Below are 27,804 nucleotides of genomic sequence, written 5' to 3'. Positions count from 1 at the left end.
GAGGAGAAGCCCTAGAAAATAGTCCCTTATCTTTTTGACTTTGCTATGATGTCCAGAAATCCAGAGATACCACATTTCCTTCTAAGGAGAGAGAAGTCTCACATTCTGCCCCTCTAACTTGTAGCAGCAGAAATTTGAGTTTGATTACAAAATGAAAGAAGAGAGCTGATGGATTTTCACAAGATCGTTGGTTAAAAAAATCCTTCCTGAGTAGTGTTGGGTACTCTAACACTGGTTGTTTGACCAAGTGGTACATATAATATCTAGATTATGCAAATTGGTAACTCATGGGCCAAATCTATATACTTTTGGGTGTATTTTGTTTTGCCTGCAGTATGTATGAACATAGTGCTTTACAACAATTGAGCTGCCTTTTAAAAATCTAAGAGCTTTCACACAAAAATCTGTACTTTTGGGGGCTGGCTCCATGGCATAGTAGTTAAGTCCAGTGTGATCTGCTTTGGCAGCCTGGCCTCATGGGTTCAGATCCCAGGCATGGACATACGCGACTCATCAAGCCATGCTGTGGTGGCAACCTGCATACAAAATTGAGGAAGATTGGCACAGATGTTAGCTCAAAGTGAATCTTCCTCACCAAAAAACAAAGGAAAACATCTGATCTTTCAGCATCTCTTGAAAACTGGATGATCTGGGCACAGATCTGGAGTGAGGGACAGCACCCATGTTAGACAGATCCCACATTCTCCAGCCAGCAGGCTACACTCATTACCTTACAGTCTGGTTGCTGTAGGCGTGTGGCAGCCTTTATAGACCCCTTTCAAAGGGGCAAGAAGCTTGGTAATCGGGACATAATTGACTATTTAAATAACAATAAATGGCTTGATTTCTCATAGGTGGAAAATGATCATAAAAAGTGATCTACACACGAAATGTCCATTTTAAGTCATTTACACTACTGAAAAAGCCCAGTTCAGGCAGGGTTCATAGGTTTAGATAAAACGCCTTTAGAGAGAGCTTCGCCGCTGATAAAGAGATGCTCCCGGTCTGACAAGAGGAAGGGAGGAATCCATGGTTTCTGGGAATGAAAGAGTACCTGTGCTTTACTTTTGGTATCCCCCGGGCAAAAACGCTGCCTGCTGAGTCTGGGCAGAGAGAACCACAGACAGCTCCCCCAAAGAAACAGCGAAGACCTACAGACCTGAGGGACCTGTTGAAAAGGATATCATATCCCTCACAGGCAGCCTGTGGGAATGGTGACTGTGGATAGGCCACTACACTCTCCACCTGGTTTCCAATGCCTTGGCTTGGTAGAAGATCCTAGAACTTTACTAAAGGAACCCGAAGAGAGCTAATGCTAAGTTTTCCACAATCTCAGTGAAATACTTTGAGTGTTTTGAGAGAGAAGTTACTATAGAAAATAGAGAATTTTTTTTTAATGCACATGGAATTGTGGCCTGAGATTCATGCCTATTATATTGTCAAAGAAGGTACTTATTTTAGAGAGGTAAAAATTTATTCTAATAAGTATGGTTAGTTTGTGTTTTCAAGGTATTGCTTTATTTTTGCCCTCTAACACTGTTAAGTTTATAAAATATGTCCTGTGATTCTGCACTTGATTATTGCACTGAATAGTAGAGTGGTGATCCCGAGAGTTAATTGCCCTCATGTGTTCAGTCATTTGCTGCCAGCTCAGTGTCTTTGTTTTAAGAGCATCCTTATGTTTCTCCTTCTCACCAGCCAGAAATGTTTCCAGTACTGTGCACAGGTAATGGCTCTTTAAATTACCACCATTCAGTCATCTTTTGGACAAATTTTCTTCAAGAGTCAGCAAACAAGCAGGACCTTCAAGGACTGCTCTCCAAATGAGTGGATCTTCTACTTTGTATGGACAGAGTTCCCACTGGGAAGTGCTTCCTCTGATTCCAGGTTATTGTTTCAGGGCATCAAGATGCATTATTATTATTAATTATTTTTCGGTGAGGAAGACTGGCCCTGAGCTAACATCTGTACCAATCTTCCTCTATTTTGTATGTGGGACACTGCCACAGCATGGCTTGATGAGCAGTGTGTATGTCCATGCCTGGGATCTGAACCTGTGAACCCTGGGCCGCCCAAGCAGAGCTTGTGAACTTAACCACTGTGCCACTGGGTCGGTCCCAAGATGCATTTTTTTTCATTCTTAAACCTTAGTTGACAGTTCCAATGGGAATTTTATCAATATGACAACTGTATTTATTCATTTATTTGAAAATATATGTTGAGGGGCCGACCCCGTGGCCCAGTGGTTAAGTTTGCATGCTCCGCTTCGGCGGCCCAGGGTTTCACCAGTTTGAATCCTGGGTGTGGACATGGCACCGCTCATCAAGCCATGCTGCGGTGGCATCCCACATGCCACAACTAGAAGGACCCACAACTAAAAATACACAACTATGTACTGGGGGTCTTTGGGGAGAAAGAGGAAAAATAAAATCTTTAAAAAAAAAGAGAAAATATGTGTTGAATGGCAACTATGTGCTCAGGATACCAAATAATACCCAAGAGCTGCTCTCTGGGAGCTCACAGCCTCCTGGGTGAGAGACAAATATACGGGTGATTATAAAAGGATGTGTAGGTGCTATGGTGGAGATAGGCACAGCACAGCAAAGTATAAAAATTGTGGGGAAGTTGGGAAGTCAGACTAGGAATGGGGTCAGAAAGCATTCTGGGTGAAGTGACATCCAAAGTTTGATGGAAGGAGTTTCAATTATTCAAGAGAGGAAACAGGGACCAAATATTGATGTTCTGTGAATGCCATGCCAGGAAATCTGGACTACCCAGAATTGGGTGTGGTTCCATGTAGCACCATTAAAGGATTCTAAAGAAGAAAGGGGCTTGATCTGATTTCCCTTTTAGAATGAGCACTTTGGTGACAGCATGGAGGATGAATTAGGAGTAGCGTAAAGCCAGGGGAAGGGATATATATGAGGAGGCAGTTAAAATAACTTAGATAATAATTTATAAGAGCCAGAACTCAGGCACTAGAAGTACGAATATATAAAATAAGAAATAGATTCAAAAGATATTAGGAAGATAGAGGATTTATGCTCTGAAGACTGATTGTCTGTAAAGGGTGAAAAGAGGAAAGAGTCAAGGATGATATCAGTTTTTCTGCTTGGGTGATTGGTTGTATGATTGATCATTCCCAATATTAATGAAGAAGATGGAGAAACAGGCCTTAGGAGACTTATGACAAATGAATCTTTAGAGTTGTTGACTTTGAGGGATCTGTGGAACACTCAAATAGTGATTCTAGTTAGCATTTGGATATATGGGTCTGGTGAACATGGAAACAGCTGGCTGGAAATAAATACTTTGGAGTCTTCGGCATATAGAGGATACCTGAAACCTTGAGGATGGATGAGATCATCCAGGGAGTGTTTGTAAAGGGAAAAGAGAAGACTACTAATTATAGATTTATGGGGCACACTGACTTTTAAAGGGTGGTCACTTGAAGAGGAGGATGTGAAACACTTTTCTGAAAACAAGCAACTGAAAAATTAAGAAGAAAACTAAAAGAGGGTAGAATCTAGGAACAAATGGAAGAAAGAATTGAAAGAGAGAGAGGAAATTTCCAGCTAGACTTATTCTAACTAGACCCAAGATTTCAAGGGCTAAATAGAGGTGCTAAGTTATTTGGATTTTTAAATTCCAATCCAATTAATTACAGTGATGAAAAGGGGCCAGCCCCATGGCCGAGCGGTTAAGTTCACCGGCTCTGCATTGGTGGCCTGGGGTTCACCTGTTTGGATCCTGGGTGTGGACCTACTCATTGCTTGCAGGCCGTGCTGTGGCGGCATCCCACATAGAAGAACTAGAATGGCCTACAACTAGGATATACAACTGTGTACTGGGGCTTTGGGGAGAAAAAAAAGAAGAAGAGAAAGATTGGCAACAGATATTAACTCAGGGCCAATCTTCCAAAAATAAAATTAAAATAGGTGAAAAATCCATTATGAAAAAAAGCATAGCAAATGCCAAAGAAATTTGAAAGTGACCTCTGAAAACAATCAGCAAAACAATTATTTTATTTAATGATTAAAAAGTGAAGCAAACAAGTAAACCATCGGCAAATTTGTTCAGATAGTTTGTTTTTTTTTTGGTAAATAGGATAGGAGTTCAAATGTTCCTGAAGTAAATTCCTTATTCATCTTGTTTTTGACAATTCCTTTTGCTGCATCTGAAATTAAAATTAATGGAAAACTATTTAAAATACCCTATGGGACAATGAGTTTTAGCTTTAGCCCTATCAGCACAACTGCTTCAGCAGCTGAAAAAAAAGAGCAACTGTGAAATTTACCAATGCATTTACTGAAGCCAAACATCGCTGTATTCGTTTGCTAGGGCTGCATAACAAAGTGCCACAGACTCGGGGGCTCAAACAATAAAATTTATTTTCTCACAACTCTGGAGGCTAGAGGTCAGGACGCTAGCAGAGTTGGTTTCTCCTGAGCCTCTTTCCTTGGCGTGTGGATGACCATCTTCTCCCTATGTCTTCACGTGGTCTTCCCTCTGTACATGTCTGTGTCCTAATTTCCTTTTCTTATAAGGACACCAGTCCTATTAAATTGGGGCCAACCCTAATGACCCCACTTTAACTTAATTACCTCTTGAAAGACCCTAACTCCAAATAAAGTCACATTTTGAGGTACTGAGAATTAAGACTTCAACATATGAATTTGGGGGGACACATTTCAGCCTATAACACTCACAAAAACCAATCTGCTTAAAAATTTTAATTTCTATTTATTGACAGAAAAATAACTTTTCTTATATCATCATGGTTTCTATTTAATTTTAAGTTTCAAAATGTGTATATTTTATCATAGGCATATTTTTGATTTTTTAGTAAAGTATGTCACTATGTAAAGTAAAAGAAGCACCTTTTGCTGATTCACTAGAGGATGATGTGTTATTGTTTTTTAAACCATGGAATGATTGTGTGGGAGATTAAGGACAGCCACAAATTCCTTGACACTCTTCTCAGTGAAAGGTGGAGGTCTCATGTCAATGTCCCCTTCCTTCTAATTTGGGAGGGCTCTTTGTCTGCTTTGACCAATATAATATAGCAGAAGTGATGCTCTCATGAGCTTTAGCCTTCAGATACCTGCAGCTTCCACTCATGTCTCTTGGTATGCTCCCTCTAGAAGCCCTGAGCTGTCATGTAAGAAGTCCACTACCCTGAAACTGCCATGCTGGAGAGGTCATGTATAGGCAATCTGGTCAACAGTCCTTCAGCCATCCTTGTCAAGACATCAGATATGGAAGTGAACCCATTTGCGATCTTTCATCTGCCAACTGAATGCTACCAAGTGACCTTAGTCAACCCCACATGGAAAGTGATGCTTGTAGAAATATTTTCTACAGACTACTTTGCATCATGCTACACTGTCTTCATAGAATCACCATTTTATGTATTCAAGACTTTACTGGGATAGTATCAGTTGAGAAATGTTTTGTATATGATGTGAATTTTTTGAGGATGGTACTCTACTTTTTTCAGGGCCATTGATAATCCTTAACTTGACCTCGGGAGTTCAAAAGAAAATAAAGGTTTGCTTTTTTATAGAGAAACTGCACTGAGGAAAACGTGTTATATCCAAGTATTATTCTGAATTAACAGCTAATAAATCAGAAAAAAAGAAAAATGTTAACAGTAATTTAGCAGCAAATGGGGCATTTGACCTGCAGCTCCCAGATGAATTCCCAAACTACATGAATAAATTATTTTAGGAGATGAAATTATATGGGTTATGTAACGCTTGATGAGAAATTGCAGTCATAATCCGGGAAATGGCTTCTACTTAGCAGGGTCACCAGTGGAGAAAGAAGTGGTCCCAGGACATCATTTTCCACCTTGAGAATCTTGGCCAAAGCAGTGCCCAAGTGCTTTCTGCCCAGCTGCAATCCAACTAGAGAAGCTGAAATTAGCTTCATTGCCAGAGACCTCAAAAGCCCTTTGAATATCCAGCACCCGAATGGCCTCTGTGCTATTTTCTGCGAGATTGTGCTCCAATCACAGCTCCTCATCTTAGAGCTGCAGTTACGTTTCCTAGATCTGCACAGATGCAAGGCTTTCCCAGAACTAGGATAAGCTGTCAACTTGTAGGGCAGCTCAGTTGCTCCCTGGAATTTATGCCCTAAGGGACAAGCGCTCCATAGAGCATTTTGAAAGCTGACAGCTTAGTGTTGGCAGCTGAATTTTGACATTTCAGGCTATTATCAAAACTCTCTCCAACAGCTGAAACTGTAGGTATGTGACAGTTAAGCCTTCTGCGAGGCATGTTTATCTGGCAGGAAGAATGCTATCAGTTGCCTTATTATTCTATTGTCCCGCACGTTTCAATCACTTTTTGTTAATCAACTAACACATTGTTGAGATATCTAAAAATGACAAGGCAAATAAAGAGCCATGGTTAGGATTTTACCCTCAAGCCCATGCTCAATTTGAAGGCTTCCCGCTTCAAAATATTTAGTTGGAAAAATTTACCATTGTAAAGAAACGTGAAAAGCAATAGGAGAATTCACATATTAGGTAGTCCCTGCAGAAGCTCAGACTTAGTCCTTCCCCTACGGACTTAGGAGATGGTAATGAAAAGCCCTATTTCTTTCCAAGCTTGAGCTGACACACTTGGATATGTGGGTATCTGAAAACATATTTTATCAAAATAAGGAGCTTAAAGGTGAAGTTTTTTTATACAACGTGGTCCTCTTAATTTTCATTCCATTAAATGCTGAAAAAAAATCAATGTCTGACAGATGAAAAAGGGCAGAGTTAGAGGAGCTATATGGAGGAGAGTATATCAGAAAAAGAAGAGTTCGGATTGTTTTATAGCAAAAGGAAGAATAATGATCCTGTAGCTATGTTTACTTCCTATACAAACTATATATTTTTGTTAGTAAAGACAAAAATGAAATTGGATTACTAATGGTAAAAGAATATGGCTCTTTGCTTTCTAGAAAAAAATGGTTAAAAACACATCTCTTTACCTCCCTTGAAAAACCACACCTCACTCCCTCATGCTAACCATCAAGTCAACTCAGAGAGTTAAAAACTTGTCCCCGGCCCCAGTAGAACCCTCACCAAAGAATGCAGCGGAGAGTCCTATCTTCTGGTTAAATACTGGATAAGCACAAATTGAAATGTGTCCTTAAAGTAATTAACCCAACCAAATCCCCGTGGTTGCCACAAAGTGAATGTGAAATTGTAGAAATCTTTGATGTCCTCTAACTGATTCGTGACAAGAACCGAATATGATGAAATAGCTTTGAGATGAGTCATGTGTGTACGCAACACCAAACAGGCAGTCTATTCAGTAAGTTTAACTTCCTCAAAACAATTCTCAGTGAAAAGAAAAAGGAAATATGTTTACTTGGACTTTCCTCATGAGTTAAGTTTTACACAGATGCAGATTTTAAATTAATCAGTGCCCTCATCTGATCGGTAGGCAAAATTGTGTGGTAGTTTTGTACTGACACTAATAATAAATAACAACAACAACAGCATCTAACAACACTTAAAAGTATGTGTGCGATGTGCTAGGCACGACTCTAAGCCATATATTATACACGCGCATGCACACACACATACTCACATATACATATGTACGTATATATACATACATATACATATGTATAATATTTAATCCTCAAAACCTCCTTGATACTGATAGATGTTATTATTATCCCCATTTTGCAGAGAAGAAAATAGAGGCTCAAAGAGCTTGAATAATTTGTCCAGGGTCACAAAGCGGTAAGAGTGGTATTTAAATCTGGACCAGCTGTTTGTAAAGCCTGTGCTATCCATTTATCACTACATTATAGTGCCCTTTGTTTACATGTTGAGATATATTCATTCGAAGTTTATCTGCAGCACAAGAATTTCAAAATTCTATAAGAGTTCCTTCAAAAGTGTGGTCAATATGGGGAAGAGGAATAACCATGATAGAAGTGATATTTTCAATACTTCCATATAAAAATGTCTGGAGGCAGAGCCGCTAATGGAAAATATTGATTGTGAGTTTAAAAGGTGGTGAACTTCAGGACCAATCGCAGCCAAATTTATATCCCTGAAGTTTCCCTCGTATATTTGCAAATTCCCCTTTCCACATTTGAAAAGCTGGCTTTTAGAAGTGATGATAGAAGTCTTACCGAGTCAGCCCTAATAACAGCTGTTGGCTCAGATTAGCACAAGGAAAAATTTCTCTCAGTTTCTGCTGCGCATCTGTTATAGTTTTTTTTTTTTTTTTGTAATCTGTGGACAGTGGGCTATAAGATGGTGTACAGGATTTTTTCCTGTATTTAAAATATTTTTCTATATTTTCTTTTTTTTATTACTTTGCCTCATTTCCTGAAAGTTTTTCTGTTAATGCACTGTAACCACTCACTTCAAGCAGACAGCAAGAAGTAAATAAAAATATGAATGCTTCCCTCAAGTAAAATAAAGATTTGTTTGAACTTAAAAATATCTTGGCTTTGTTATTTTTATATACAAAGATGATTTTTTTCTATATCATCATGCACCTCTGAATTTTAGAGTGCTTTGTTGCAGCTGTTAATTGCAATATTAAGATAAACTAGGTTTGAGAAGCAAGTTCTCTCTTTTTACTAAGACTTCTGTGTGTTTTGGTCAGAAAATTATATAATCTTTTCTCATTTATCTCAGTAGTAGTTTCAAAACAAAATAAAGAACAAGCTAATTGGGTGGCAAAAATATAAATTAGATTGCGTAATTTCGTCTTTGCCAAAGGACTTTTAATGACTGTTTTAAAGCAACTGCATATGTTTATATAAATTCACCTCCTTACTTACATCTCACTGTCGAGATAGAACGGAGCTCTCCTTGGAATTTCTGCCAAAGGAAGTGACTTGGAATATTATCACCATCAGTCTCCTCTTCATCTCTGGCCAGGGCACCTCTCTTAGGACCGCTGCAGCTGTCCTTCCACCACACACGAGCTGTCTTGGGTCACGTGGTCAATACAGAGAAGAGGAATAACTACAATAGAGGTAATATTTTCAATGTTTCAGATACAAAAATGTCTGGAGGCAGAGCTGGTAATGGGAGAATATTGATTTGCGAGTTGAAGCTCGTTAGGACTGAGAGTGGCCACCTTTATACCTCAAGAGCGTCTACGAAGTCTGGCTTCTGGCCAATTCTCGCTCCATCTCAGCAACCATGAGAAATGGAAAGTCTTTGGGTTTCTACTCAGGCTTTAAAAGTTTTCAAATGCCATTCCAGATGGCACCAGAGATTTGAAATTTGTTTGTGTGACATCTGAGCTTCAGTCTTCTTATCACTAAATTAGGAGTAAAGCTGTATATTTTTATTTTTTCCAAGGACTAAAATGAGATGAAAACCTATGAAACTCTCTAGGTCTCTCAATAAGTGTTTTTGGGTCTGTCAATAAATCTATTTCCAGTTGACAACAATTTCTGTTTTTAGAATGATGATGAAAATAGAAAAGTAGATATTAACCAAGATATATTTTTGTTGGGTCAAGAAATATTTACGTTTGTTAAGACTCTTCCTTCTGGAATTTAAGACAGTTAGTCAGTGTTTTTCAAAGAGTGGTCCATGGACCACCTACATCAGAATCTCTTGGAGTGCTTGGCAAAAAATCGGATTACCTGTCTCTACCCTGGTCTTACTGAATCAATATCTTTGGGGAAGGCACTTGGGTGAACGTGTATTTAACAACATCCCCAGAATAATATTTTTCTTACACTGAAGTTTCAGAAGCACTGCCTCATCTAATATGTATATGGTGCTTTATACTTTATAAATCATAAATCACTTTCACACTTACGGTGTCGTCTGACTCTCATAGCAACCTTGTTAGATATAGAGAACAGGTAACATCTCCTTTCTGTAGATGAGGAAACAGATGTAGAGAAGTTAAGTTTCTCACCCAGGGTTGCAAAGAAAATAAGAGGCAGAACATAGATCTGTGTTCAGGGTTTCTGGTCCAGATCTCTTTATACTCCACCTCACTCATCCTCCGTCTACATGAGAGCTGCAGATTGTGTGGGGCTGCAGGAGAGTCTTGCTAATCTACAACACTTTATTCTATAGGCAATGGAGATATATAAAAGATTTTTAAGTAGTAGAATGACTTACTCATATCTGTGCTCTAGGAGACAGCTTAGCGAATGGTTTGGAGAGAGGAAAAACTGCAGCCAGGAAGTGAATTGAAAGACTTCTGTTTTTTTCTACCACATCAGCAATATAGGCTGGATTACTCATGCCCAAAGTTCTCAATTGAAGGCACTGGAAATGAATTTTTTTGAACAAGACATAGCTGTGAAACCCAGAAAATGATTCTTTATGGTGCTTATTAAATTTTTTTTGTGTGTGTTAGGAAGATTGGCCTGAGCTAACATGTGTTTCCAACCTTCCTCTTTTTTTTTCTCTTGAGGAAGACTGTTACTGAACTAACATCCGTGCCAATCTCCCTCTATTTTATGTGGGATGCTGTCACTGTGTGTCTTGATGAGTGGTGCTAGGTCCGTGCCTGGGATCCGAACCTGTGAACCCCAGGCTGCTGAAGCAGAGCACACAAACTTAACCACTACATCACTGGACCATCCCCTGGTGCTTATTGAATTTTAACATTAATAACGTTAATGTGGCTGTCTCCTCTAATATGTTGTGAAATCTATGAAAATAAAACAGTTTCATTCATCTTTGTATCCCCAGAATCTAGTTTAGTGTTGACCATATGGTTTCATTAAATGTGTTTGTTGTTTGTTTAATAAACTTGAGTGAATGATAGTAAAAACTTTTTTTACATTGGCAAATGTAAATTATTATTTACATACGTAGCTCATTTTTATATTCTTTTTTTTCCTTCTTCTCTCCCCCTAGAGCCCCCAGTACATAATTGTATATTCTAGTTGTGAATGCTTCTGGTTGTGCTATGTGGGATGCCATCTCAGCATGGCTTGATGAGCAGTGCCATGTCTGTGCCCAGGATCCGAACCAGCAAAACCCTGGGCCACCGAAGTGGAGCACACAAACTTAATCACTCAGTGGTGGGGCTGGCCCCGCATTTTTATCTTCTTAACATATGCCAACATATAGCTTTAGGTATATGGACTTATTTGGTCATCACAACTGCCTTTCTATAATAGCCCCTATTTTACACATGAGAAACACAGAGTGGTTAAGTACCTCATCCAAGGTCAGTTATTTGCCAAGGCTGTAATCTCAGTGAAATTGGGATGTGAATTAGGTAGCCTGGTTCCAAAGTCATGCTGTGCTACATTATATACATAAATTTATCATTATGTTTCAATTGCTTATCACTTTTGGTATTATTTTATATTGGTACAAATCGGAATTTAATAGGTGTACCATCCGCTATGGTAACAAACACTAAAATATCAGTGGCTTGACCGAGTAAAAGTTTATTTCATGTTCACTTAGAGTTTGGTGTGGCTTAGATGACTTTCCTGTATGGCTCTCATCCAAAAGATGACTCAGCGACCTGGCTGCTTTCATCTTGTAATTATACCAGCTGGAACAGGTGTCCTCCAGGGGTCAGCAGGCAGGGAAGAGAAATGAAGGAGGCACATCAGTTCTTAATTGCCTTGGTCCATAAGGTCACATGTCACATCCACACATATTTCATTGGACAGCACTATTCTCACACCCCAACTTAACTGAAAAGAAGACTAGGAAATACAGAGCAGCGTGTGGATCTTTGGTGAGCACTAATAATTTCTTCAATAATATCTTAATTCTGCCAAAATATCCATGTATCCTAACAATATCCTAAAAAAATAGAATAATAAATATGTAAAAGGAAACGTTGGGAGCAATGCATTTTATTTTAGGCTCTGGCTTTATTACAAATTAGTTGAATGATCCCTGTAATGTAATTTACCTGCTTTGAATCAGTTTCATCATGCATAAAATGGGCATAATGAGTGACACCCAACTCATAGGGTTGTTGTGAGATTTAAGTGAGATGCTAGAGGCAATAACCAGAGCATAGTGGTGGACACACAGTATTTGCTCAATATTAGAGCTATTGTATTAGTCAAGGTTCTCCTGTGAAACAGGATCAATGTAGACTATTGATATATGCAAATATAAATCAATCAATCAATATATACATATATAAATGGAGAAAGAGTGAGAAGGATTTAATATAAGGAATTGGTTCATGTTATTATGGAGGCCAGCAAGTCCAAATCTGCAGTTCGAGTCCAAAAGCCAGAAGCTGCTATAGAGCCAGGAAGAGATGATGTTCTAATTGGAAGGCCATCAAGTAGGAGAATTTTCTTTACTCAGTGGAAGGTCACATTTTTGGTCTATTCAGGCCTTCAACTGTTTGGATGAGGCCCACCCATTTTGGGGAGGACAATCTGTTTTACTCAGATTGCTGGTTTGAATGTTAATCTCATCCAAAAACACACTCATGGAAACACCCAGAATAATGTTTGTCCAAGTATCTGGGCACCCCATGGCCTAGTCAAGTTGACACATAAAATGAACCTTCACAGTCATTAATTATTATTACGATGATTACTGTTATTATTAGATATAGTCTATAGTAAGGTTATTTTCTTGTTCCTTGGAGAAGTTCATTTTTTTAGAGCAACTAATCACTTTTTTTTCTTTTTAAAGACTCACATTAAAAAATCTCTTACAGATTAGCAACAGATATTCAAACCAGCTGGGCACTTATGAGTGAAGCCAAGATTTTGGTGCCCAGAGTAAGCAGATCAAGTTGGTAGTCCTTTTACTAGACCGTTATCTTGACAGTCAAACAGCTACCATGATGGGCTTGCCTGGTAGCATAGTAGTTAAGTTCACATGCTCCACTTCAGTGGCCTGGGGTTCAAAGGTTGAGATCCCAGGCATGGATCTACACACTGCTCACAAGCCATGCTGTGGTGGCGTCCCACATACAAAATAGAGGAAGATTGGCACAGATGTTAGCTCAGCGATAGTCTTCCTCAAGTGAAAAGAGGAAGATTGGCAATGGATATTAGCTCAGGGCCAATCTTCCTCACCAAAAACAAAACAAAACCCAGCCACTGTGAAAGATAAGCAGACAGGTCTTTTAAGAGGATATTATATGAAAGACTGAAAGCAAAGTTGTCTCTTCAATCTTCTAGACTTTGTCCTCCTTGTTACAATGTCTATAGTAATCATTTTGGTGGTGTTATTTGTTTGTATACTGTTCGTAGTGTTTAGTTAAATTTTAGCTAGACTTTCCCAATCATATAAAGTTAATCACTTTGATAATCCTCAAGCTCACATTTTTTGCAGCTCTCGATTGACAGTCTCCAAACAATCAGCCAAGGCAAGGAGGAAGAAAATCTGCCAAAACGGTTGGGGTTATGTAAAGAAAGCAATTGGCTGATTGACTTAATCTCTCCCTTTTTTGCTGGCTGTAATCATGGAGACACAGATGAAGAGAAATTCCAGAGCCAAGTTCATCTCTGCAGTACATTGGAGAGGTACAAAAAGCCTGGAAAGATACTGTGTTCTTAGTGCCCAGAAGTCCAGCAGACACAGGCTTTGTCAAAATGGTGGATGAAATAAACCCCAGACACACAATGCTCTCCAGGAATAATGCCTTCTAATTTTTGGAAAATTCAACCAGAAAACTTCCTGTGACAGAATTCACGCCAGCTGTACACGCTCAAGCCAGTTAACCTGTTGGACTGAATCAACCAGTCCATTGGTAATTATCCTGAACCAGTTGTTTGAACTGACAGAATGCCTGGGCAGCCAGTCACTGAGCCCAGACAAACAGTACAGTCATGTGTCGCTTCACAATGGGGATACATTCTCAGAAATTCATTAGGCAATTTCATTGTGTGAATATCACAGAGTGTACTGAGGGGGAACAAAATTTGCCACCCCAAAGTGTGTCTCTTTAACATGGGGATTATTTTAAGCTGATTATTCTTAAGATACCAAAGACTCAGAAAGTTTTTCTTGTTACCTTTCCCTTAAATGCCTAAAAGAATGTAGATAAACTTGTCTTGGGAAGCGAGCTATCACCTTAGCATAATCTGAACTAGGTGATAGACAGGGAGGAACCCAGAAAAGCCTGTTTATTGGACTCCCCTCTGTGTTCTTCTGTTTCTATGTGGCCAAACACTTGTTTTCCAAACATTTTCTCCTTTTCACCTACCTGTGTATTGTCTCTGACTCTCCCAACCCCCAACATCTTCTTTTGTCTTTAGCTGAGGGTGGTATTTAAAGTGAGAGCTTCAGCCATTTTGGTGAGTTATTTTGTTTTCCTGGGTTTTTCCCATGTATACATGTTATTAAACTTTGTTTGTTTTTCTCCTGTTAATCTGCCTCACGTCAATTTAATTCTTAGATCAGCCAGAAGAACCCAGAAGGGTAGAGCAAAATTTCTTCTTCCCCTACACTGCTTACATAAACTTAGATTGTATAGCCTACTACATGGCTAGACTCTATGGTACTAATCTATGGGACCTCTGTTGTATAGGTGGTCCATTGTTAACCAAAATGTTGTTATGTGGCGCATGACTGTATGGATAATAAAGGAGGATGGATTCCTGCACAATCTTATTTCTTAGTGTGGCTCTGCAAGTGTATAGAATAACTTTGTCTATAGGTTGCTCAACTGATGTGGGTCTATCAGCAAGGGCACCTCAAAGTGACCATCTAGGTTGTTAAAAAGAAGCATTTATAATAAACTAGCTCAGAAGATTCTTAGTCTTATTTGAAAATATTAGGACAGAATTAAAATGTTTTGCATTATTTGACTCTAAAATGAATTAAAAATGCAAATGCGTTCCTATTATACAAAAATAAAATAGCTTTGACATAATAGTTATATAAATTGAAAGATTACAGCACATATTTTATGAGTTTTAAGCAAAATGGGTGTTTGAAAAGTCTTGTCAAAGTTACAATGTCGTGTTCTTTTGCTTTTAATAGTAAGCAAGCTCTGTTTCACTTTGTGTTTCATGATAATTATCATGGCAGAGACTAAAGCAGAGACAGAGATGCTTGTGTACCCACTTCTTGGTTTACACATTGACCACATTGTGCACATTATGCCTCTATGTAGGGTGGCACAGACTTCAACTACAGGAATATAAAAATGTGAATTGTAAGAAAATCATACAATATCTACTTGTTTTGTAGCTACTACTATTTATTACAGAAAGGAGTCTTTACAAATCCAAATGGAAAGGGTTATTAGCATATGCAAACATTAATTTATTAGTTAAAATTTAGTCTTATTCAGCAGGGGAGAAAATATGCCGCTCCAAACTATTCACACTCTTTGCTATGTGGATGATCCTATGATATATTTTTTATAAAGTTCTCTGTGGACTCATAGATGTAGATTATAAAATCTTTTGCATAGAAGGTTTTGTGTAAAGCCAGGTTAAGAAACTTTGTTTTCTTTACTCACAACACTTCTGACATCAAATGTATGGGTTTAACACACCAAGAAATTCTGCAATTCTTTGTGGACAACAACTGGATATCCTATAATCTACAATTTAATTCATTTTGACACTAACTACCCAGAGTTAGCACAGACCGTACAGGTTGAAGGCTCAGTCCCACATGGCTGCCTCAACTTCAGATACCGGTTGCAAGTCCCAGGTTGTCCCCTGTACTTCTGATCAACTGGCTATAAATCAGGGTTTCCACAACACCTCCCTCAGTTTCAATAATTTGCTATAACAGCTCATAGAAATCAGGGAAACAATTACATTCGCTGGCTTATTATAAAGGATGTAGTAAAGAACGCAGATGAACAGCCAGATGAAGAGGTACATGGGGTGAGGTCCAGAAGGGTCCCAAGCACAGGAGCTTCTGTCTCTTGGACTTTGAGAGTGTGCCACCCTCCTGGCATGCAGAAATGTTCACCAGCCCGGAAGATCTCCAAACCTGTTGTTTAGAGTTTTTATGGAGGCTTCATTACGTACGCAAGATTGATTAAATCATTGGCCACTGTTGATCAAGTCAATGTCTAGCCCTTCTCCCTTTCCCAGAGGTCCACGGGTGGGGCTGAAAGTTCCAACCCTCTGATCAGGCCTTGGTCTTTCTGGTAACCAGCCTGCCTCCTGAAGCTGTCTAGGGACCCGAGCCACCAGTCATTCATTAGCATACAAAAAGACGCTTTCATCATGTGGGAAAGTCCAAGGATCTTTGAACCTCTTTTGTCAGGAACCAGGGGTGAAGAGTGAATATAACAAAAGATGCTTCTATCATCCCTGTCGTTCAGGAAATTACAAAGGTTTAAGGATCTCTGTATGAGGAACTCAGGACAGAGATGGAATATATATATTTCTTACTATGTCACACAACGTGACTTAATTTACATGATATTTTATAGGTCAGGGGAGGGAAGTGGGCAGCAGTGTGCTGGAAAGTTGTAACAACCAGCTCACTGAAAAAAAGTGTGCTGGTTTGTACATACATAAGTTTATTATCAATTTTTCTGATATAAAGGATGATTAGCATACTTTTTAGAAATGATAAAATAGAATATACAATAATCTTTATTATGAATTCAATATATTCAGAATACTATCACTGATTTTTGCTACACATTTGCATCCCTAGTCAACTATGATTGTAAATGATGAGCAGGTGTAGTTATGACATGAATGTCATGTTATGACATGAATTTAGTGAAACAACCAAGATATATTCTGAAACTTCACTCATTTCTCAATGACATGAGCAACTTTTTGTTTTAATCAACACCCTTAACATATCCTCTGTCGTTTTCTTAAGTCTCTATAATCAACAAAACAGTAAATTAAGCCCTGATTAGTAGCAATTTGCCGATTTCCATGGTGTAAATACTTTCACCATGGCAGATTTCAGGCCTCTGATGTAACATCACTGAATGTGGAGTTGAGAAGAGATGTTCAGTAGCTCCCCATTATACAGCGTTCCCATTATAATAATAGACATAAATAACCTTGAAAGCACAAATAATGGTAAAATGTAATAAAATCATAAGAAAGTGATGATTTTACATACTTTTACTACCTTTGTTTTTTAATTTACTTAGATTTAAATAATTTAATTTTAAATAATGGTTATATTTAACAACTGGCTTGCAAAATTCCTGAAAAATCAATTGGCTTTCACGAGCTGGTATAAGCCAGCTTCGTCTTACCACTGGGAATGGTGGTAGCCATCTTCTCCCCAAATATAACCATCACCACCTCTAATTTGACCATAATTGCATTTCTTTGAGTTTTGAAGGCTTTTACATCTCCAACTGTCCTTTTTTAACATTGTAAATGAAACTGTAAACTTCATCAGGCAGCATGCACATTATTTGAATATCTGTAGCTCCAATGACTTCTAGCACAATGCTATAGTAAATATATGGCCTAGGCACTCAGCAAATCCTTACTAAATACAATAAAAATGCACAGACATCTAAAATTATACCTTAAACCTATCAATTAACAACTTAATTATTTTAGGAAGAGTTCAATGGCAGTCAGCTGAAAGCCATGCCCCTAGGGTGCAATGGGATGGGTAGGCAGGGGGCAGAGTGCGGTACTCTTATGGACGCAAGCATCAGTTTCAGTCTTATTAAATGGTAATCCGAATAGGGATGCTCACACAGACACTTAGGATTCAGTGGCCCCATTGTGGCTGCTGAACCCTGGTTCATTCCTTCATTCATTCAACAATATTTTATTGGGCACACAATATGGTCTAGCAAGGCATTGGAGGTATAGCAGCAGAAAATTCCAAGCCCTCATAGAGCATACATTCTATTAAGGACAGTCGATTAACAAATAAACAAATATACATACATAGTATGTCAGATAGTAACAAGCATATGGAGAAAGAGAACGCGGGAAAGCGGGTTAGGATGAGCCGGGTTGGTGGTGGGGGCTTGTTTCATATACTGATTCAGAAAGACCAGTTTAATAGGTTGACATTTGAGCAGAGGCCTCAAGGAGGTGAGGGAACCAGCTATGCACATATCTGGTGCAAGAGCGTCCTAGGCACAGAAAATAAGTGCAGCAGTCCCAAAGTGGGAGCGTGCTTGACGAATCTGGAGACAAGTGAGGAAGCTGCTATGTCTGGAAAGGAGCAAGGGGAGGATGGTAAGACATGGGGTCAGAGTTAGCAATGGGGGAAGACAGAGAGGGCAGATGTGTGAGTTGATCTGTGATTCATCTTGATGTCATCTGATCTGGGCCCCAGGCTCCTCCTAGGCTACCCCTGGGGTCCTTTGATGATTCCAAGTCCTTGCCCTCTTATTTGCTTCCCACATTCTGAACATCAGATTTGGCTGAGTCCTCTCACCTGGACTTCTGTCTGTGTACTTATAGGGTCACACTATGTAATAACTAGGTCCTGACAATCTTGGTCTAATGCCTTTCAGAAACCTCTGCCCTGTTAGCATGTAGAATGTCTCCTTTCATGACTGCACAGAGTCAAGCTCCAGAAATGGCCATTGTCACCTATAATATGCCATATAGCTTGTTCTGCTTTGTCTATTAAGTTGGCTACTAAATTGTCATAATAGACTCCCCTCTTTGTTTGTTTAAATTGCAAATAACGAAATCCAACCCAACTGGCTCAAACAAAAAGGGGATTCAATTGGTTCACAGGGCAATACAAGTTTCAGATGTGTTTGATCCAGGGCTCAAATGACAGCACTAGGGTCTGTTTGTTCTCTGACTCTTGACTCATCTCAAAGCTGGCTTCAATTTTAGGCTCCACATGGTGGCAATGTGGCAGCTCCAGACCGAAGGCTTCCACATCCAAATCTAGCAGAAAGAGTCTCTCTCTCATTCTTCCTCCCCTCTCAGGTGTCTAAGAAAAAATCTCCTCAGATCTTATTAGCTTTGATTACCCATCTCTGAACAAGTCACCGGAGCCAATCATGTGAAGCCCTAATTGGTTAGGCCTGAGTCCCATCCCTTTCCTTGAGGCAGAGATAGGTCATGAAGTCCTTCCAAAGCATATGGACTAAAAGTGAGGAGAGGGAAGTGTTTCCCAGAGGAAAATTGGGGTACAGCTACCAGAAGAAGAGTGAATTGATTTGGGGTAGCAAAACCCAAAATACTAGATGTTCACCATACCAGCTGCTTATTCTCCTTTTGTGCTCACTGCACCCATTCATCTGGAAGCAGGTTCTTGTATTTTAGGCTATGACCTACATTCTCTGCCAGCTTTAGTTTCATTTGTCTATTGATGAGCTGCACACATTAGGGCAGCTAGTGGTTTACAAATTGTAGTGCTTGGATTGGCCCTGTCAATATCACCCGGGAACTTGTGAGAGATGAAAATTCTTGGGCCACACTCCAGACCTACTGAATTAGAAACTCTAGGGGTGGGGCCAGCAATCTGTGGTTGAAAAGGCCCTCCAAGGGATTCTGATTCATGCTAAAGTATGAGAACTTCAGTTTGAATCTGTCTCTGAGTTCCTCTTTGTTATACTCTGTTTTAGGACTGTTCTGATCAAATGACAGGGATAAGACTAAGCGAGCACTCTGTCCATCCTCTAAGCAAGCAAGTCTAATGAGTGTGTGCATGCGTGTGTCCTATTTCTTCCTGCCTATTCCATATTGCCCCAGGTCTGCATTTTTGTTCATTTCCCCAGACCTCTGGACTTGGTGGTAATGCTTTTGGCAAAATTCCTTAAGGATGATGCCCAGTAGCCCAAGTGATTGTGAGTCTGCCAGCAATAAATTCTCTCAGCTTTTGTATATCTGGGAAGGTCTTTATTTTGCCTTCATCTTTGAAAAATGGCTTTGCTGGATATAGGGTTCTTGGTTGACAAGGTTTTTTCTTTGAGCACGTACAAAGGCTTACATTGTTTCTTGCGTCTATTTATGGGATCTTTGCATTTACCCTACTTGAAGTTCACTGAGCTTCCTGGATGTGTAGGTTATTGTTTTTCAATAAATTTGGGAAGTTTTCAACCATTTTTCTTTTTAATATTTTTTCTACTCCTTTCTCTCTCTTCTTCTTCTGGTATTCCCATTATTCATATATTGGTACTTTTGATGGTGTGCCACATCTCTGAAGCTGTGTTCATTTTTCTTCATTCTTTTTCTCTGTTTTTTTTTTTTTTTAAAGATTTTATTTACTTTTTTCCTTTTTCTCCCCATAAGTCCCCTGGTACATAGTTGTATATTTTTAGTTGTGGGTCCTTCTAGTTGTGTTTCTCTCTGTTCTTTGACTTTCATACTCTCTATTGATCTTGAAATTCATCAGTTCTTTCTTCTGCCAGTTGAAATCTATTGTTGAGCCCCTCTAGTGAATTTTTCATTTCAGTTATTACACTTTTCAATTCCAGAATTTCCATTTGGTTCTTTAAAAAAATTGTATCTTTTGGGGCCGGCCCGGTGGTGCAGTGGTTAAGTTCACACATTCCGCTTCTCAGTGGCCTGGGGTTCGTGGGTTTGGATCCTGGGTGAGGACATGGGACCACTTGGCAAGCCATGCTGTGGTAGGTGTCCCACATATAGAGGAAGATGGTCACGGATGTTAGCTCAGGGCCAGTCTTCCTCAGCAACAAGAGGAGGATTGGCAGTAGTTAGCTCAGGGCTAATTTCCTCAAAAAAAAAAAAAAAAAAAAGCTAATATAAATCATGTGTCTTTTTTTAAAGAGAAAAAAATATCTTTTTATTGATATTCTCTATTTGGTGTAAACTTCCTTTACTTCTTTAACCATATTTCCCTTTAGTTCAGTGAATATATTTATAAGGACTATTTTGAGGATTTTTCCTGTAAAGTCCATCATGTAGTTGCTCCCACAGGCAGTATGTGTTGCCCTTTTTTGCCCCGTGTATGAGTCACACTTTCATATTTCTTTGCGTGCCTCGTAGTTTTTTAGGGGATGGGAAACCTGAAATTTTAGATAATGTATTGTTGCAACTTTGGGTACTGCTCCTACCCCAAGGCTTGTTATTTTTATATTTTGTTTCTTTTTTATACTTGTTTATTTTTTAGTGACTGGCTACTAACCTTCACTGTTCTTGATACAGCCTTAGATGTGAATTTCTTCATGCTTCATTGCAAATAAGTCAATTCCTTTGGGAAGAGATTAGGAGCTATCTGTTTTACAGCCTGCTTCTCCTTCCAGGAAAAATCTCTGAAGCCGGGCTCCAGAGCTTGGGGTGGGGTGATTGCAAGCTTCTTTCTATATGACGGTCCCGTTCTAGGAGCTCAGTGCTCAGTGGAGGGTGGAGGCAGCAGTCTGAGGTCCTCTTGGCTTGCCTCTTCTGGTGTGGAACCAGTGCCTCATGAGCCAGGGCAAGGGCACCCAGGGCCCCCTCATTCTTGGCCTGCTGTGCCCACGGTAGAGCTTCCATTCCACAAGTAGGGGCTGGGCAGAAGAAGGGAGCCTCCCTTTCCCAATGGCCCTCAGCTGAGACTTAGCCTCAGCAACAGGCAGCTGGGGCAGGAGGAGAAATGCTGAAGTCCTGCTCTTCCAGGAAGGAAGCCCTCTAGCTGGGAGCTGGGGGAAGAGGGAGCCCTATGCTCTAGCCATCAGCCATCTGGACTAGAATCTCTGCCTTGCTGAGCTGAGAATAAGGAGGTAGGGAGAGGTCTTGGTTCCAATTCCACAGATTCTCACCTTTCTTACCAAATTTTCTTGAATAGATGTTTCATTTTCTGTTTGCTCCTAAGACTATTTCCAAAGGCTTTGAATGTTTGGTTGTTTTTTAAAAGATTGGCACCTCAGCTAACATCTGTTGCCAATCTTCTTCTTTTTTTTCCTTCTTTTCCCCAAAGCCCCCCAGTAGTACATAGTTGTGTATTCTAACTGTAGGTCCTTCTGGCTCTGCTATGTGGGACGCTGCCTCAGCATGGCTTGATGAGTGGTGCCATGTCCACACCCAGCATCTGAACCAGTGAAACCCTAGTTCGCTGAGGCGGAGTGGGCAAACTTAACTACTCTGCCATGGGGCTGGCTCATGGTTGGTTGTTTTTTAAAAAATAATTTCACCCATTTCACTGGGGGGTGGGTCAGCAGAGCTCCTCACTCTGCCATGCCAGAAGTCAATCTCCCCTATGCTAGATTTGAATTGATGCCATTTGTTGTCTAAATCATGCCTGAAGTTAACTGTGCACCTTGAACACCATGGGGTCTATCTGGGTACAGCTAGGATGGTCCCCCTAGTTACAGATCCAGATGGTTGGCCTCATACCAGGCCTGATATGACCTGACGGTCCTGCCCTCCCTACAAGTTCCATATTGCTATGAACGTTTTCCAATGTTATGAGCTCCATGGCAGGAACCATGATGAGAAACTAGGCCAGTAGGGAGAAGAGAGGGCATGAGAGCAAACTACCTTTTGCAATTTTGTCTAGCGTCAGTCCAAATCTTGTCACTTAAAATCACCATGGATGCCACCTCTCCAGCGTGCACAGTGACTTCTTATTAGAGGGTACACATGTTTCCTTCTTCCTACTTTCCAGCAGCTGTGCATAATTTTCTGTCATTTTGATTAGTTTTTTTAAAAACACCTGCTATTCAGGGACACCTGCCTAGGATCACAACTCTCCTGAAAAGAAAAACATTGACCTCAAAGCCAGAGCATCCTTCATGCAAATGCAGCTTAGGTCATGATTATCCCAGAGGGACAGCCCTCAGAATGCTTGGGGCATGTCATAGGCCTAACTCAATGGTCATTTACTCATGTGATTGGAGTTAGCCACTGTGCAATTATTCAGCCAACAAAAATTGGACAACTACAGACCCCAAGACACTGCTAAGACTGAGGACAATGTAGAAAGAGTCACAGTTTCTTCAAGGAGTTTATAGTATAGCGGAGGAAACAGAAGTCAAGCAGCAGTTAAAATATTGTATGACACTGTGACAAATGAGGGAAAGCACAGGTTGCCTGTCTGAGCCACTGCTTCCTCATGCCGGCGTCCAGAAAGCAATGCTCAGTTTCCACGGTAAGGAATGGGAAGGAGGCAGGTACAGATCCTTGTTTTCTGAGCTCTCTTTAAAGTTGAGGGGCTGGCCCCGTGGCTGAGTGGTTAAGTTCATACACTTTTCTTGAGTAGCCCAGAGTTTTGCTGGTTCAGATCCTGGTCGTGGACATGGCACTGCTTTTCAGACCATGCTGAGGAGGCATCCCATATAGCAGAGGCAGAAGGACCTATAGCTAGAATATACAACTATGTACTGGGGGGCTTTAGGGAAAACAAGAAGAAAAAAAAAGAAGACTGGCAGCATATGTTAGCTCAGGGCCAACCTAAAAATATAAATAAATAAAGTTGAGAAGTGAGAAGAGAATTGAAAGTGTACAAGAATGTGCCCAGAAGCATGTTCTTTCTCTTTGCTATTTTAATAAAAGCAGAAAACGAGAGGAGAGGTTTCTATCATCACCAGGGGAAGTAGGGATGCTGGCAGCATGACAGTGGCTGTCACCTAGCAAGGGAGAGTCTGCTGCCCAGGGAGACCTTCTCCTCAGCAATGTCCAGGTGAGGAGCTGAGAGCCTTGGCACAGGCTCCACCCAGCAGGATGGGTGTGACTGAAGACTGAGTAGTGTTTGCTGTTTGAGAAGTTTGAATGACAGTACCCCTTGGGGTGTGAAGAGAGGATGATTCCCTGTCTTGGAAGGACTCTTTTGTCACTGGAGATACTCTCCTTGTGGGGCTGAAATGCATGATGTTGTCTTACTAGGAGGAAGGAAACGGTGCACTTCCCTCCGTAATGGACTTGCAGTTTACTCTTTATCCTATCAAGCATTATATTGCATTGAATTTGAGCAGCCGCAGTACTGAGCTGGTGAAGAGGGGCCAACTCTGTAGGTTTATTTAGAAAACGGGCAGAAATGACAACAACCGTAAAACAGATGAGAGTCACTCCTCAGAAGTTAGCAGAGACAGAGAGAATGAACGACGGACATGGATGTGGCAGAACCACCCCAGGCCAGAGAAGCAAGCCAGGGCATAGCCAGGTGCAGGTTGGTCTGGGCGTTCATGAAATGGGGTCAGAAGCATGCCAAGGCAACTGAGGAAGAGACAGGCAGCGAGTGGGGGTGTGGGTGGAATTTCTCAACCTTTTCTCCCCTGACTGTGCACTGTGCACAGTGGAGATGCCTGTGGTTTCCAGACTCGGTGGTCAACTATGTGTGGGCTTAAGAGACAGGCCCTCGTCATTACTTGTCTCAGCTTTGAAAGAAGTTCCTAACTCTTCTCTCTCTCTTTAGTCTCACTCCTTGAGCCCTCTCCTCCATACTGTTGCCAGAGTGCAAATTGACTATGTCCCTCCCCTGCTCAAAGCCTTCAGTGGCTCCCCAGTGCCTGTAGAGGGCATAAATTTCTCCTTGACCTGGCTGCTTCCTGGCTTCCTAGCCGCCGGCTGGTTGCCCTGTCTGTCATCCACATACATTCTTCATCCTGGTGATGGTAGACTATGTGCACACAGCATTCGGCTTCATGCTCCTTTTCCTTTGCTTACATTTTTATTTTTGCCTGGAATGCCCATCCTTTAATCCCCCTCCCCTCGTTGTTTTTTTTTTTTTTTATTAAGGTTATAAAAGTTAACATCCTTGTGAAATTACAGTTGTACATTATTATTAGTCATGTTGTAGGTACACCACTTCACCCCTAGTGCCCTCCCCCCACCCCTCTTTCCCCTGGCAACCACCGATCAGTTCTCTTTGTCCATATGTTAACTACCACCTATGAGTGGAGTCATACAGAGTTCGTCTTTCTCTGTCTGGCTTATTTCACTCAACATAATACTCTCAAGGTCTATCCATGTTGTTGTGAATGGGACGACTTTGTCCTTTTTTACGGCTGAGTAGTATTCCATTGTATATATATACACCACAACTTCTTTATCCAATCATCAGCTGCTGGGCACTTAGGTTGGTTTCATGACTTGGGCTATTGTGAATAATGCTGCAATGAAGATAGTGGTGCATGGAACTTCTGGAATTGCTGATTTCAGGTTCTTAGGATATATACCCAGTAGTGGGATGGCTGGGTCATAAGGTATTTCTATTCTTAACTTTTTGAGGAATCTCCATACTGTTTTCCATAGTGGCTGCACCAGTTTGCATGCCCACCAACAGTGTATGAGGGTTCCCTTTTCTCCACAGCCTCTCCAACATTTGTCTCTCTTGGTTTTGGATATTTTTGCCATTCTAACAGGTGTAAGGTGATATCTTAGTGTAGTTTTGATTTGCATTTCCCTGATGATTAGTGATGATGAGCATCTTTTCGTGTGTCTATTGGCCATCTGTATATCTTCTTTGGAGAAATGTCTGTTCATGTCCCCTGTCCATTTTGTAATTGGGTTGTTTGATTTTTTATTGTTGAGTCATGTGAGTTCTTTGTATATTATGGAGATTAACCGTTTGTCAGATAAATAACTTGTAAATATTTTTTCCCAATTAGTGGGCTGTTTTTTCATTTCAATCCTGTTTTCCCTTGCCTTGAAGAAGATCTTTAGCCTGATGAAGTCCCATTTGTTTATTCTTTCTATTGTTTCCCTCATGTGAGGGATTATGGTGTCCGAAAAGATTCTTTTGAAGCTGATGTCAAAGAGTGTGCTGCCAATGTTCTCTTCTAGAAGACTTATTGTTTCAGGCCTAATCTTTAGGTCTTTGATCCATTTTGAGTTTATTTTAGTAAATGGTGAAAAAGAATGGTTGATTTTCATTCTTTTACATGTGGCTGTCCAGTTTTCCCAGCACCATTTGTTGAAGAGACTTTCTTTCCTCCATTGTAGAGCCTCAGCTCCTTTGTCAAAGATTAGCTGTCCGTAGATGTGTGGTTTTATTTCTGGGCTTTCAATTCTGTTCCATTGATCTGTGCATCTGTTTTTGTACCAGTACCATGCTGTTTTGATTACTGTGGCTTTGTAGTATGTTTTGAAGTCAGGGATTGTGATGCCTCCAGCTTTGTTCTTCTTTCTCAGGATTGCTTTAGCAATTCAGGGTCTTTTGTTGCCCCATATGAATTTTTGGATTCTTTGTTCAATTTCTGTAAAGAATGACATTGGAATTCTGATTGGGATAGCGTTGAATCTGTAGATTGCTTAGGTAGTATGGACATTTTAACTGTGTTTATTCTTCCAATCCATGTGCATGGAATGTCTTTCCATCTCTTTATGTCATCGTCGATTTCTTTCAAGAAGGTCTTGTAGTTTTCGTTGTATAGATCTTTCACTTCCTTGGTTAAATTTATCCCAAGGTATTTGATTCTTTTTGTTGCGATCGTGAATGGGATCGAGTTCTTGAGATCTTTTTGTTAGTTCATTGTTAGCATATAGAAATGCTACTGATTTATGTATGTTGATTTTATACCCTGCAACTTTGCTGTAGTTGTTGATTGTTTCTAATAGTTTTTCTATGGATTCTTTGGGGTTTTCTATATATAAGATCATGTCGTCTGCAAACAGCGAGAGTTTTACTTCTTTGTTGCCTATTTGGATTCCTTTTATTTCTTCTCCTGCCAAATAGCTCTGGCCAACACCTCCAGTACTATGTTGAATAAGAGTGGTGAAAGTGGGCACCCTTGTCTTGTTCCTGTTCTGAGAGGGATGGGTTTCAGTTTTTGTCCGTTGAGTATGATGTTGGCTGTGGGTTTGTCATATAGGCCTTTATTATGTTGAGGTACTTTCCTTCTATACCTATTTTATTGAGGGTTTTTATCATAAATGGATGTTGGATCTTGTCAAATGCTTTCTCTGCATCTATTGAGATGATCATGTGGTTTTTGTTTCTCATGTTGTTAATGTAGTAAATCACGTTGATTGACTTGCAGATGTTGAACCATCCCTGTGTCCCTGGTATAAATCCCACTTGATCATGGTGTATAATCTTTTTGATATGTTGCTGTATTCGGTTTGCCAAAATTCTGTTGAGGATTTTTGCATCTATGTTCATCAGTGATATTGGCCTGTAGTTCTTTGTGTTGTCCTTGTCAGGTTTGGGGATCAGGGTGATGTTGGCTTCATAGAATGTATTAGGGAGTGCTCCATCTTCCTCTATTTTCTGGAACAGTTTGAGAAGGATAGGTATTAAATCTTCTTTGAATGTTTGGTAGAATTCTCCAGAGAAGCTGTCTGGTCCTGGACTCTTATTTTTGGGGAGGTTTTTGATTACTGTTTCTATTTCTTTACTTGTGATTGGTCTATTTAGATTCTCTATTTCTTCCTGATTCAGTTTGGGTAGGTTGTATGAGGCTAGGAATTTATCCATTTCTTCTAGGTTGTTCAATTTGCTGGTGTATAGTTTTTCATGGTATTCTCTTATGATCCTTTGTATTTCTTTGGTATCTGTTGTGATTTCTCCTCTCTCATTTCTAATTTTATTTATTTGAGACTTCTCTCTTTTTTTTAGTGAGTCTGGCTAAGGGTTTGTCAATTTTGTTAATTTTTTCGAAGAACCAACTCTTTGTTTCATTGATCCTTTCTACTGTCCTTTTTGTTTCAATATCATTTATGTCTGCTCTAATTCTTATTGTTTCCCTCCTTCTACTGACTTTGGGCTTTGTTTGTTCTTCTTTTTCTAATTCCGTTAGGTGTTGTTTGATGTTGTTTATGTAAGATTTTTCTTGCTTATTGAGGTGAGCCTGTATTGCAATGAATTTCCCTCTTAGGACTGCCTTTGCTGCATCCCAAATAATTTGGTATGGTGTGTTTTCATTTTCATTTGTCTCCCAATAATATTTGATTTCTTCTTTAATTTCTTCAATAATCCATTGTTTGTTCAGTAGCATGTTGTTTAGTCTCCACATTTTTGCCCCTTTCCCAGCTTTATTCTTGTAGTTGATTTCTAGTTTCATAGCACTGTGATCAGAAAAGATGCTTGATATTATTTCAACC

General features: G+C 39.9%; 1 protein-coding gene across 9 annotated transcripts in view; it reads left to right on the top strand.

The window, feature by feature from the left end:
* The window catches only part of MACIR (macrophage immunometabolism regulator), a 169,150-nt gene that overhangs the window by 85,896 nt on the left and 55,450 nt on the right, over positions 1-27,804 (top strand). For 4 of the 9 annotated variants that reach the window (XR_011425650.1, XR_011425651.1, XR_011425647.1 and 1 more), the window contains 2 exons: positions 8,909-9,006; positions 13,280-14,555. The exons of 3 other annotated variants lie outside the window; for them this stretch is intronic. Coding sequence is in view for 1 of the 6 variants with exons in the window: in XM_070234475.1 (XP_070090576.1) it covers positions 8,909-8,995 (87 nt within the window). In the remaining 5 variants the exon portion in view is untranslated. Of the gene's footprint in view, positions 1-5,144; positions 5,537-8,826; positions 9,007-13,279; positions 14,556-27,804 lie in introns of those variants that run through there. 2 more of the 9 variants (XR_011425649.1, XR_011425652.1) reach the window with 2 other exon arrangements.

The sequence above is a fragment of the Equus caballus genome, chromosome 14, assembly GCF_041296265.1.
Source record: "Equus caballus isolate H_3958 breed thoroughbred chromosome 14, TB-T2T, whole genome shotgun sequence".
Lineage (NCBI taxonomy): Eukaryota > Metazoa > Chordata > Mammalia > Perissodactyla > Equidae > Equus > Equus caballus.
The sequence above is the reverse complement of the archived record's forward strand: the minus strand, read 5'-3'. Positions and strand labels throughout refer to the sequence as shown.